The sequence below is a fragment of the Homalodisca vitripennis genome, chromosome 7 (assembly GCF_021130785.1).
Source record: "Homalodisca vitripennis isolate AUS2020 chromosome 7, UT_GWSS_2.1, whole genome shotgun sequence".
NCBI classification, from domain to species: domain Eukaryota; kingdom Metazoa; phylum Arthropoda; class Insecta; order Hemiptera; family Cicadellidae; genus Homalodisca; species Homalodisca vitripennis.
Genome location: NC_060213.1, coordinates 23,140,781 through 23,154,569, shown reverse-complemented (window position 1 = coordinate 23,154,569; position 13,789 = coordinate 23,140,781). Strand labels below are relative to the sequence as shown.

At 35.4% G+C, this 13,789-nt stretch overlaps 1 protein-coding gene across 4 annotated transcripts in view; it reads right to left on the bottom strand.

Moving 5' to 3' along the window:
• The window catches only part of LOC124367007, an 82,132-nt gene that overhangs the window by 57,686 nt on the left and 10,657 nt on the right, over nt 1-13,789 (bottom strand). For 3 of the 4 annotated variants that reach the window (XM_046823669.1, XM_046823672.1, XM_046823670.1), the window contains exons 2-7: nt 13,339-13,456; nt 9,425-9,859; nt 8,963-9,375; nt 7,080-7,244; nt 4,652-4,754; nt 1,249-1,335 (exon numbers count right to left, since the gene is read on the bottom strand). In XM_046823669.1, coding sequence (XP_046679625.1) covers nt 1,249-1,335; nt 4,652-4,754; nt 7,080-7,244; nt 8,963-9,375; nt 9,425-9,859; nt 13,339-13,450 — 1,315 coding nt within the window. In that variant the 5' untranslated portion in view covers nt 13,451-13,456. The remainder of the gene's footprint in view (nt 1-1,248; nt 1,336-4,651; nt 4,755-7,079; nt 7,245-8,962; nt 9,376-9,424; nt 9,860-13,338; nt 13,457-13,789) is intronic. The other variant, XM_046823671.1, reaches the window with a different exon arrangement.

The following is a 13,789-nucleotide window of genomic DNA, read 5'->3' as shown; positions in this document are numbered from 1 at the left end:
GTATGTTTTCCGAGCTTCAACACAGTTTGACTTGGTTACTTCGACAAACAGATTATACTTTACTGCCCACAGATGAATATGATACAGACTTTTAACTTTCTCTTTTAGACTGAAAAGTTTCTCAGAAAACCATTTGGGCCTACTATTAGAACACATTTATTTTATGTCTAACTTTCACACATTTCTTAGGAAAGCACAGGTTCATGCCTTCATGAAAATAGTTTAAAGTTTTCAAAAGGTATAAGATTTGGGTTGTTGTTTAAAACATGATTCCAGTCCGTTTGCCCAAAATAAGAATAAAAATTAACTTTGTTAGACATACTAAAAGGTCTTAATACCTTTCTGGGGGAATGCAACTCAAGTTAGGCTCATACTGGACTGAGATGTCAAGGTAGTTATCAAAGCACTGTGATCTGACAGGGGAGGCTGTAGTACATCGACAGAGAGAGAATCCCTCAGTAGGCCACTTACAACATTGTCCAGACAGGATTTTCCCCTCGTAGGCTTGTAGTTGAAACAACAGCAGTCGAGCGATCTGAGGTCAAGAAACTCATTTGGAAATTCTTCATTTAGTTCATTAATGTCTAAGATGTCCCCAGATGCAATGATAGGGAGGTTGAGATTACACAAAGACAAGCACAGTTTTTTCATGTTGTCTAAAAAAAATATTTTTGTTGTTATTTAGAACTCTGTATACAGGATGTCCCGTAATTCTTTGCACAAAATTATACCACGTTATTGCTCAGGTCAAGTCAAACATATTTCACCATATAAACGTGGGTCTCTGATGCTTAGTTTCCCATCTGTCTGTCTGTATGTGATTGTTATTAAAAAAATTAATAGTTTAAATAATAATAAATTAAATTATAACAAATTTGGCTGAAACGTTTATAACAAAAAGCTAGTTAATAAAAAATATATCAAGAAATTATCTTTAGCATTTTCAAGATGGCAGCCATTAAAACTTTTAATATCTTAAGAACTACAAGAATAACAGTTTTTGGAGGATTTTATCACAAATCTAATGACACCAAAACTATATAAATCAAATATTAAATAGGTGATTTAGAACAGATTTACTGTGACAAGACATGGCCCACGTTAAGGTTTTTAGTTAATTGCCTACAATGCAAACACTGAATAAACGGCAGCTCTCAATTAGTAATAAAATTACATGTCAATAACTTCTAACTTAACATAATGTAACTTTAAAACCTAAACTGTACGAGAATCAGTACAAACACTTACTGTTCATTGACCTCACAGTCCTCGCTCGAATACAAAAATGGGGCTTCTTGTTCAGACAAGATGTGTCCACATACTCAACTCTGGCACCTACAACACATATTCAGGTCTTTAAACTCATTTAAAAAGTTTTAGTTGTATTTAGGTCGTTGTCTGAATAATGGCACTTTTTGGAGATTCTAATCCTGTTGAAACCGAATTTTCCTGTAATTTGAATATCTTTGTTCCTCAAATTGGAACCATGGCAGCTGCCTAGACGGTGCCCAGAAAGGAATACAACATTAATGTAATATTCCTACATTAACGTTATAATAACATTATAATTAACATTATAATATTCCACACAAACTGAGTGGCCCAGGTGTCCATAATTACAACTGCAAAACCTGTCACACAACTGGAAGTGACACTTTCAAATGTAGTGTTGTTACTACACTGTTACTTATAAAAAAGCAGAGTTACTACTGAATACTGCAAGTTACATAAAATCTGATGTGTCACAGTAGCACAACATTCATAGTAAGTGAGCTTTTGTTTCTCTTAGGACAAGAACTGAGAAATTGCACTTAGTCTTGAAAGGATCTTTGATCTGCTTCTGGAGTGACAGGATATTTTGGATGAGAAGGTTGGGGTAGGAGCTGCCTCCTGTTGAGAACCATGAGGAAGGATTTGAGCCATTAATCTCATCCATGCCTCCTTGGAGGAAGGGGAGGCCAGCTCTCTACCAGCCTCTTCAGTCAAAGCAGGCAGGGGGTGGCACACCCTTATGTCACGTTCAGACAAGGACTCAATTTTCCTGAGATGCATCTCAAAGAAAGAGACATACATATTCTATATTATATAATCCTAGGATAAACAAATACTTCAATATATGACATGTAAATGACTTATATAAACATGTTTAATTATTACATAGCTAATCTAACATTGAAGGAAAGTAACATATATTTAACATAGTATGTATTAGCACAGCAATATTGCTCATTAACAAACTATACAGCCTTGATTAGGCAACATATATTATGATCATAATAATGACTATGGGACAATAAGCACAAAGAAGGGTTATTACATATTCCTCAGAAACAAAGGTGCGTAGTATCGTTTTGTAATATAATAAATTAACATAATATCGAACCTTATTAAGAACACTAGAGATCAAAGATGCTTAGTAAATATTATTACATAGAGCTAGGGAAATACGACACACCATCGAGAGGTCATTCAAAGATTTCTGTAAATAAAAACCTTAGGCATAAATATGTATTAATTATAAAATATTAAACTAAAATGTATATGTAACCTGTAGATATTTAAGTTTTAGAATTATGACACCAGAAAAAACCAACCACAACCTGAGAAGACCAGTCTACAAACACACCAATCTACAAGACACCAGTCTACAGCACTCTAACCGTTCCCGACCACCCACGAGACAGATGAAGTCCTTACAGCACTTCCTACTACTACTACTGACAGCACTTGCCATGCCTCTTTTGACCACCTTTGCCAGCACATCAACCCACAACATAGAAGAACCCAATAAGCCTCTAGTACAAATCTTCACAGGAGCGTACTTTACTCCAATGCCTCAGACACTACCTTATATCAGTTCCATCCCTATTACATAAAAAATTCCTTTCAACACACAGCAAAATTTACCTAAAAACGAACCCTCTTTAAATTTCTGCCCTAAAAACCTCAACAACTCCCAAACCTATTTCAAGATACAGAACAACCTTTCCACATTACAAACCCTCATACATCAACAAATGGTAGCAGAACACCTCCCATTCATCCAAAGACAGCAACCAGATAGAAACAGAAGATCGCTCACGTTCGTCGGAGATTTCTTCGAATGGTGTTGTGACATTGCGACATAACACCAAATACATGACTTGGCAGACAACAAGGAAGATGTCTACACAGCATTCTCAACACAACAACACTACCTACTCTCCGAGCTACCTGCGCATTCACCTGCTTTGTTCACAATCTACAAAAGACAACACCACTTCCAGCTAAAGCACGACGACAAAAACATAGTAAACAACATGGAACTCATTTTGTACATTTTATTAGCCTGGACTTATAATAACACTACTTCTTTTTATAGAGACCTCTACTTCATCCACATTAACAACATCAAAATAAAATTCTTGAAGCCTACAGTACATGAACGTGACTACCAAATGGATAACCTAAATTAGACAATAAGTACGATTCGTAGGTAGAATCGTCATTTATGCCAGGGGAATGTAAGACTTATGTAATTATTAGTAATATAAAATTCATAGAATCAATGTACAGATAGTTGCTGGAAAGGAAGTCTTGTATTACAATTCGATACAAACCATCCTCCGGATGTAACTGGATACGCACATCCGCCCAGACGCCGATGGTGAACAAACAGGAAATGCTTGCTTAAGCAGCGGAAATGCTTATTTGTAAAAACCGTGCGACGATGTAAGGGGACAAGCCATGCTAATATGAAAAATTGGTACTCACCAATTATGATGGAGAGATTTGGCAGAGGCGTGGTCAATGAGCTGGCGGGAGAAGAACATCAAAACTGAAGAACAAGGAGGAGAGGTGGAAGTGGAGGCCGGGAATTCGAAAAGTGAAGTTCGGGAGTGTTTTGTGTTCGTGTGCGGAAAAATATCTCTAGGCGTAATAAGTGTGATGTGAAATAAAATGTAAGTAATTTTTAAGAAACTTAGTATATTTTAGGGTTCATTAATCATTTTCAATTCCATATCTATTTAAATGTTCACAATTTCGAAAATATAAATTCATGTAAATGTTTAGCTATTTTAAAGAAAGTTTCTCATGTTAGTCCATGAACTCATTATTATTGCAACACTACAAAATTACTAGTAAATGTTTATAATGAATTAAATTCAAAATAAATTGTAATGAATAATGTAATATTAAATATGTCTTCAAAGTATTAAGACATTAAGTTTTGTGCTTAATATGTCGATTGACGCAATCAATTAATCAATTTAATGAAATGTTGTCACAATTCATTAAAATTTCATTCAGGTTCATTTGAGGGGTATTTGTACTGCCAATCTAACCTATTATTAAATCCTCTCACAGCAACCCTTGCTCAAAATATGTCACAACCTTAATCTTAAACTAAACCAACCCTACAAAACCTTACAGCTTATACAAAGTAAAAATTTAATTGTTTAATTTAAATGTTTAGGGTTTTCAAAAAAAGAAAGACATGGTTCTTTGAGTAATCATATTACGACTATGGTTATATACATAAAAAACATCAATGAATGAATAATTGGTCTTCTCTATGTAACACTTTTTCATATTGTCACCCAAAAGGCCTTGAATAAAAGTTTGTCTCGCAACCACCAAACAAATATGAAAATATTTATAAGCGACTTACCCGAAAATACATTAATTTCATTTTCTGTGATACCCTTCAAGACAACGTATGTTCTTACAGTTGGTGGCAGCTGGGTCACATCGTACTCTATTTTAAATGGTTCCTGCAACATGATGTAACAAGTATAATTATGCTTAGTCTAAAAGTTAGTGAAAGCTGGGTCACATCATACTCTAATTTAAATGGTTCCTGCAGCATGATGTTGCAAGTATAATTAAGCTTAGACTAACAGATGGTGGCAGCTGGGCCACATCGTACTTTATTTTAAATGGTTCCAGCAACATGATGTTACAAGTATAATTAAGCTTAGACTAACAGTTGGTGCCAGCTGGGCCACATAGTACTCTATTTTAAATGGTTCCTGCAACTTGATGTTACAAGTATAATTAAGCTTAGACTAACAGTTGGTGGCAGCTGGATCACATCGTACTTTATTTTAAATGGTTCCTGCAACATGATGTTACAAGTATAATTAGGCTTAGACTAACAGTTGGTGGCAGCTGGGCCACAACGTACTCTATTTTTAATGGTTCCTGCAACATGATGTTACAAGTATAATTAGGCTTAGACTAACAGATGGTGGCAGCTGAATCACATCGTACTCTATTTTAAATGGTTCCTGCAACATGATGTTACAAGTATAATTAAGCTTAGACTAACAGTTGGTGGCAGCTGGGTCACATCGTACTCTATTTTAAATGGTTCCTGCAGCATGATGTTACAAGTATAATTAAGCTTAGACTAACAGTTGGTGGCATCTGGGCCACATCGTACTCTATTTTAAATGGTTCCTGCAACATGATGTTACAAGTATAATTAAGCTTAGACTAACAGTTAGTGAAAGCTGGGTCACATCACAGTCTATTTTAAATGGTTCCTGCAGCATGATGTTACAAGTATAATTAAGCTTAGACTAACAGTTGGTGGCAGCTGGGCCACATTGTACTCTATTTTAAAAGGTTCCTGCAACATGATGTTACAAGTATAATTAAGCTTAGACTAACAGTTGGTGGCAGCTGGGCCACATCGTACTCTATTTTAAATGGTTCCTGCATCTTGAAGATACAAGTATATTTAAGCTTAGACTAACAGTTGGTGGCAGTTCGATTACATCATATTCTACTTTAAATGGCTCATCCTGTAACATGATGTCATAAGTATAATTATAATTAAGCCTAGACAAATATAAGTTTTTCAATTTTTGATATATCAGATCAGTCTCTATCTCTTTGCTTTTATTATTGATGTTACACGATTTTAAGTAAACAAACTTAGTCTAATTTTCCATATTAAGGCAATACTAATGAGTATCACGTCTTTCAATTATTCTATACTCTAAATACGAGGGTGGGCATGTTGCTTGTTCTACAAGTGGTGGTGGAGAGATCATGTTGTCAAGGGTTGAAATGATTGCCACAAACCACAAATGTTACTCAGGAGTTCTAGTACTCACATATTCTGTTAAGTTGACAGGGACACAGCCAGGGGGTAAAGAGATATGCCCTGCCCACTCTGGATCTATGCTCTCAATACTACATGAGGGTGGGCATGTTGTTTGTTCTACAAGTAGTGGTGGAGAGATCATGATGTCAAGGGTTGAAATGATTGCCACAAACCACAAATGTTACTCAGGAGTTCTAGTACTCACATATTCTGTTAAGTTGACAGGGACACAGCCAGGGGGTAAAGGGATATGCCCTGCCCACTCTGGATCTATGCTCTCAATACTACATGAGGGTGGGCATGTTGTTTGTTCTACAAGTGGTGGTGGAGAGATCATGATGTCAAGGGTTGAAATGATTGCCACAAACCACAAATGTTACTCAGGAGTTCTAGTACTCACATATTCTGTTAAGTTGACAGGGACACAGCCAGGGGGTAAAGGGATATGCCCTGCCCACTCTGGATCTATGCTCTCAATACTACATGAGGGTGGGCATGTTGTTTGTTCTACAAGTGGTGGTGGAGAGATCATGATGTCAAGGGTTGAAATGATTGCCACAAACCACAAATGTTACTCAGGAGTTCTAGTACTCACATATTCTGTTAAGTTGACAGGGACACAGCCAGGGGGTAAAGGGATATGCCCTGCCCACTCTGGATCTATGCTCTCAATACTACATGAGGGTGGGCATGTTGCTTGTTCTACAAGTGGTGGTGGAGAGATCATGTTGTCAAGGGTTGAAATGATTGCCACAAACCACAAATGTTACTCAGGAGTTCTAGTACTCACATATTCTGTTAAGTTGACAGGGACACAGCCAGGGGGTAAAGGGATATGCCCTGCCCACTCTGGATCTATGCTCTCAATACTACATGAGGGTGGGCATGGTGTTAGTTATACAAAAGGTGGTAGAGAGATAATGTTGTCAAGGGTTGAAATGATTGCCACAAACCACAAATGTTACTCAGGAGTTCTAGTACTCACATATTCTGTTAAGTTGACAGGGACACAGCCAGGGGGTAAAGGGAGACGCCCTGCCCACTCTGGATCTATGCTCTCAATACTATATGAGGGTGGGCATGTTGTTTGTTCTACAAGTGGTGGTGGAGAGATCATGATGTCCGACGATGACGGATCATTACCTCTTTCCTACAACAGATAGGTCTTGTTATTTGAATCACTTTCAGAATAATTTCCGACTAACTCAATATATTGTAATTAATTTGTATCTTACTAACACTTTTTACAATTAATTTTATATTACTATTTATCTTATTAAATCCTAAATTATTGCTTCGATTCATAATTTAAATACAGCGGCTATTTAGCCCTTTGCGCACTTATGCCTGTTTGATTGTTCATTAGAATTTCATCTGAAAAGGAAAAAGGTTCGCAGTAAAAAACTTTAACAACTTAATCTATTTAAAACAAAAGACAAGTACTGCCAGTCCACCTGTTTATGAGTCACAAAAGTTAAAATTATTGTGTTTCTGCACGGTGCAACAAAACTTGCGAAATATGTCATCCTGATTTTATTTTTATAAGAAGTTTAAAAATGTTAAGGTATTGTTTAATAATCCTTCAACCTGAGGACTTCCAAGAGAGGTTTTATTTTAATAGCTTTTTGGAGTAAATGGATTTTTGTATCTTAAAAGCTATTATTACGGCAATGATTCAATAATAAATGTCTCGCAGGCCTCTGGGGATCACACACGTGTGTAGGAACAGGCTCCAACTTGAGCAATGGTAGGTTCAAAAAAATAATAATAATTTCAGAATGTGGAAAAGGGCCAGCCACCAGTACGATCATTTGAATATATTCCCTAAAAGGCTACAAAACCTCTGCTTTGTGTTACTATTATGTAAATTATTTTTCATTTAAAAGAAATGTTTTTATAATATTGATTTGAATACACAAATACAAGTTACATGCATTGAGTTTAAATTTATGAACGTAATTCTATTTTATAGTGGTATTAGAGTGAAATTTATAAAAACACAAAGCAAAATATAAATATCGTAGACCATACCTTCATGGAAATGTTTTATTTTTACATAAATAATTAATTATATAAAAATTCTATAAGAGCTTTTATATAAACATTAATAAAAATGAGAAAAGATGTGAAGTGTAGTTTAACTAAATTTGAAGATTTTTGTTCAATGTGATTTCCAGATTATATAATGGTTGGTCTTTTGAGCCGAGCAACAACAACAGATTAACATAACAATAAAGAAAAGATCACATTTGCTTACATTAAGTACCTTTTTAATGTAATAACTTTCAAATAAATTTTTATTTCAGTAAAAAGAAATACCACTAATCTAAGTTACTGCATTTTTAGTTTTTAAGTTTTCAATGTATTTGAGTCTTTGAAACCTGAAGAAGAGCGAAGATTTCAATTCAGGAAAATGCTTCAAATGAGCCTAGTCCTCTTGGCTGGTAAGTCTAATATTTTTGGCTGGTCTCTTTAGAGTTATATCCATACAAATTTACAAACCAAACAACACTCACATCCTTATTGTCACTTTTGTCCTGGGCCTGGTTACACAAAATTACTAAAATTAAAAATTCCTACTTAAATGTCTATAACTACTACTAAAAATGTTCCTTATATTTTTCCCGTCTTCAGATGTCATCTTAAAGAAACATATTTAAAAAATTAACAATACTAAAAACCACCAAGTGACCGTTTTCTGTTTGATACATGAGTTAATACATAATAAGTAACCTTTTAAATAAGTTATGAAGTCAAAACCATTCATCTGATAGGTAAAAAGATACAAGTGAAGTATTACACTGCTTTTTAATGAGGCTTACTTTGCTAATGATAGTTATAATATATAATCAAATACAAAGCACTTACCAATTCTTCAACAGACATAGTTCCTATTAAGACAGTCTCACAAGGAAAAACTGTCTTTATTTTCTGATCTGTTGCTACTGAATATTTACAAGCAGTTTCAGCAAGAACTGATTCCTGTGTGATTTCACCATCATCATAGTCTGCAGTATGGTCAACAAATGTCTTATCTGGGGAAGTATTACAATGTGTTTCCTCAGAATACAGGGTGTTATTTAGTTCTGAATTTTCATTTTTTGTTGCTCCATGTCTTTTGTCTTTCTCCATATGGTAACGGATTATTTCTTCGACAATCTCACTGATAGATTCATCTGAAAGTACATCATCTTCAATTTTTGTGTTCTTTTCTCCAGCTTCATTATAATTCTCTTGTGGAAGAAGGTTGATTTCTTTTAAAGGATGTATAACATTTGCATCCAAAATATTTCCATATTTTTCATTAAGCTGACTATTGTTTTTTTTCTTTACTACAAATTCTCCTGCTACATTCATTCACATTTTCTCCTAAACTCTCCTGACATTTATCCTTGTCCACAAATTGTTTACAGTTCACTCCTAGAAGTTGGGGAGTATTTTCCTTTAAAGATTTGTCAGTATCTTCCTTTTCTTGTTTTATGTTCTCTTTAACTCTTTTGAGTTGAGTATAATTTTTAACTTTAGATCTTTTATCACCTGCTAACACCTTATCTTGATAAGGCGAAGAACTCTTTCCACTGCATACTGAATTCCTGTTATGCTCAACTGAGTCAGAAGTATTATTCAATCCCAAACATGACTTTAATTCAGCTTTTTTGACCATACCTTTCTTCTTTACAGGTGTTTTAGTTTTCTTTTGAGACCGGCTCATCACAAATGCTTCAGCTTGCCTCTTGTTCCCTCCCTTTACTTTGCCTTCATTCCCTAAAATATAAAACAATCATTACATTTTTTTCCATTAAGAAACCAAAATATTAATTTTTTAGAGTAACAAATATGATTAATGGAATGCAATAATAGAATTACATTCCAGTGCCCCAGCAAGGTTAAGGTGTAAAAGGTACATACTGAGGCAGCATCTGTGACACAAATGATTTGTATTTGGATAATATTTAGTATGAACTATATTTCGGTCTATAATTGTCTCAATATCATATTATGTCTAGAGTCATTGTAACAATAATTTTGTCTTTGACGTATGGGTCAAATAACATTGTTTATACTGAGTTTGTCTTACATCCTATAAGCCGATAATCCTATGTAAACAAGCACAAAGCAAGAATATTATTTTTGATATATTTACTGTTACAAAACAACGCTTTGAAGAAGTTTTATAGAAGTGAAAAGTGTTGGTTTCTAGTCACTGTTGCCAATAAACAAAGCTTTGTTTAGACATTGTTTTTATGATTTGTGTTCAATTATATATGCTCTTTATAATGCACTTCAAGCATAGACTAGTTCAAATTTTCACTCGATTGCAAAAGGCCGCCATCTTGAATGGTTAATAATGTTTTTAATTACCTATTTTTAAGATATTGCACTACTTTAAATTTTTTTTCCAAGGGGGCATTTTTTAAGTATGCAGTGCTTGGTTAGTACTGAGTGTTGATATAAAAGACATTACTATATACTATATATTGGTTAATTACAAGTTAAACAAATTTAAAATCAGTTGGCAAGCTCCGTTGGAAATATCGAGAGCATTTGAACTTGATGAAATTGAAGTGGCCATCTCTGCTCTGTCAGTTGAGAAGGCAGCCGGTATCGATAATGTCTTCCCAGAATTCCTAAAGTACTCAGGAATCAAAGTTAAATACTGGCTTCTTACGGTGTTCAACGAAATACTGGCTACAGGTAACCTGCCTGCAGCATTTAAAAGATCTAAAATAATCCCAAGATTCATGTTAGGGAAAATATATAATAGAATCCCAGCTGAAATTAAAGTAATTGAAGATATTTCAAAATTCAAGACAGCCTTGAAGGAATACTTAATCCAAAGACCCTATTACTCAGTAGAGGAATATTTTACTGAAGAATAGACACTACATGACATGACGACCATGGCGCAGTTGCGCTACCAGTGGGAGATTATCAAGAAGATGCAAGAAGATAATCACCGTTTTGAAGCCCAACAAAGACCCAGAGCGTATTGAGAGCTATAGGCCCATAGCCCTGCTGAGTGTGTGTTGTAAGCTGCTGGAGAGGTTGATCTATAATAGAATATTTCCCATTCTCAATGCCAGCATTCCTATAGATCAAGCTGGCTTTAGACCTGGTCGTAACTGCTGCGACCAGGTGCTTGCGCTAACAACTTTTATTGAGAATGGTTTTGAAAAGAGAACAAAAACCTTTACAGCCTTTATAGACCTCACTGCAGCTTACGACACTGTCTGGAGAAAAGGCCTTTTAGTAAAGCTTTATAATCTAATTCCTTGCCCTTTCCTTCTGCGGCTTCTTAATTCAATGATTAGCGACAGGCTTATAAAAGTATGCCTTGGCCGTGAGGAAAGTTCTTTCAGGCAACTTAAAAATGGCCTTCCACAGGGCTCAGTACTTGCTCCTTTGTTGTTCAACGTGTACTCTGCCGACATCCCAACAACGTTATCCAGAAAGTTTATTTATGCGGATGATATTGCCTTAGCCTACCAACATAAGGACATAAAGAAAACAGAACAGGCACTCACTGATGATCTTTCAGTCCCCGCAGATTATTTTAGAGCCTGGAAGCTAAATCCAAATCCTACTAAAACTGAAGTATCATGTTTCCACCTAAATAACAGACTGGCGAACTACAAGTTAAATGTAACTCTTGATGGTGTCAAATTGAAACATAATGAACATCCGCAGTATCTGGGAGTTACCTTAGACCGATCTCTCACTTTTAAAAGTCACCTTCAAAAGTCAGCAGCAAAGCTGAAAACAAGGACTAATATAGTACAGCATCTTGCTGGATCAACTTGGGGAGCCAATGCAAAAGTACTGCGTACCACTTCTTTGTCCCTTGTGTACTCCGCTGCTGAATATTGTGCTCCTGTGTGGCTTAATAGTGCACATGTGCGAGAGGTTGATGTCGTTCTTAATAGGGCCATGAGGACAATTACTGGAACTCTCATGGCAACACCAACACCTTGGCTCCCAGTGCTGAGCAATATAGCACCTCCTGAGATTAGACGCAAAGAGGCTCTTCTGAGAGAGTTCAATAAGATCGTGTCCAATCCCGAATTGCCCGTTACGCGCGACCTTCCTCAGCAAGATAGCCAGCTCAAATCACGCAAGCCATCACTACGAACAGCATCCCAGTTGATAGAGGAGAACTTTACGCCTAATGCTAACTGGGCGTCATCCTGGGAATCATTCGATGGATGGAACAAGTTCTTGATATCCGATCCTACGAAAGCAGCGGGTGGCTTGGAAATTCCTCGAAAGGAATGGGTTTTATTGAATCGTTTTCGAACTGGGGTTGGGAGAAGCAATCACTGGAAATTTAAGTGGGGTATTACTGACGACCAGACGTGTGATTGTGGCGCAAACTCTCAGACAATGGAGCACATTGTAAACGACTGCCCTTTGCGATTGTTTTCTGGTGGTCTGGCTGGTCTAAGTGGTTTAGAGGATGGGTCTCTAAACTGGCTCAGTAATTTGGATTTAGCTTTGTTACGCGAGATCTTAATATTATTTTTAATTTATGACTCAAGAACTTTAATAATTGTAATTTTTAATTTATTTATTTATGGATAGCTGCCTTTGTCCCCCATACGATATATATATATATATATACTATATACTTAAAGACTGTTATAAAACCCATCTTTTGAAATAGGCTTCTCTGTCCCATATATGTATCGGGAAACCAGGCAAAATCAACTACGAAACAAAAACTGCAAAGACCAGAGTAAATTACAATGGCCATAAATATATATTTTTTACAGATTTTCTGGGCAAACTCATCATTGACGACGGAAGCATAATTAACTCAACCCAGAAGTGCTCATACACGTGCAATGCCTACAAAATTGTGGGCAAAGCTGCAGATAACTGCTAGTATTACAATAAAATAAACTCTTAAAAATTCTGAATACAAAAAACATTATTTCAAACATGACTACTTAAAAAAGTAAATTTTTGTTGTTTCAACATCTTCGGTAATGTTTTTTTTTTTGTTTTTGTGAATTCAACTTTATTATGACTTGAATTATAGCCTCCACTTTATTAGAAACATACATTAATGGAAACATGGATTAATGGAATTCTGTTAGTTAGGCTACTTATTGTAAAACAGATTCCTGTCAGACATTTTATGCACATGACTTTGGAAAATAGTAACAGCATTCCAAGGAACAATATCCCAACTGCAAAGCACAGTAAACTATTTAATATACACATTTATTAAATTATATACCCACCAGGTTTGGCTTTTGTGACGACTGTACAACTTCCTTTCTTATTCTGTGATCGAAGAGTCATTGGCATCTTTATGAATGAAACTTGGGAGATTTCCGCACTTGAAATTACCATTCACTACTGAAAAACACAAAACTTTTAAACACTGATCAGTCTCAGATTATTCAGATAAACAGGCAAATGTATTGTACACACTTCACACTGTATCACAAATCCTGCACCACTTGATTTACAAGATTTCAAATCAAATCAAATCAAAATTTCTTTATTCATTGGCACAACATTGTACACTGAATGGTGTCATCAATAGCATTGTACATCTAAAGTATTATTATTAACTATATAATTTGACATGTTCTGTATTTAAAATTCGTTAAAACTATAAAGAGCCTTGTCAATGAGAAAATATTTTAATTTTGATTTGAAAGTTGATAAAACATTTTCTGACTTTAA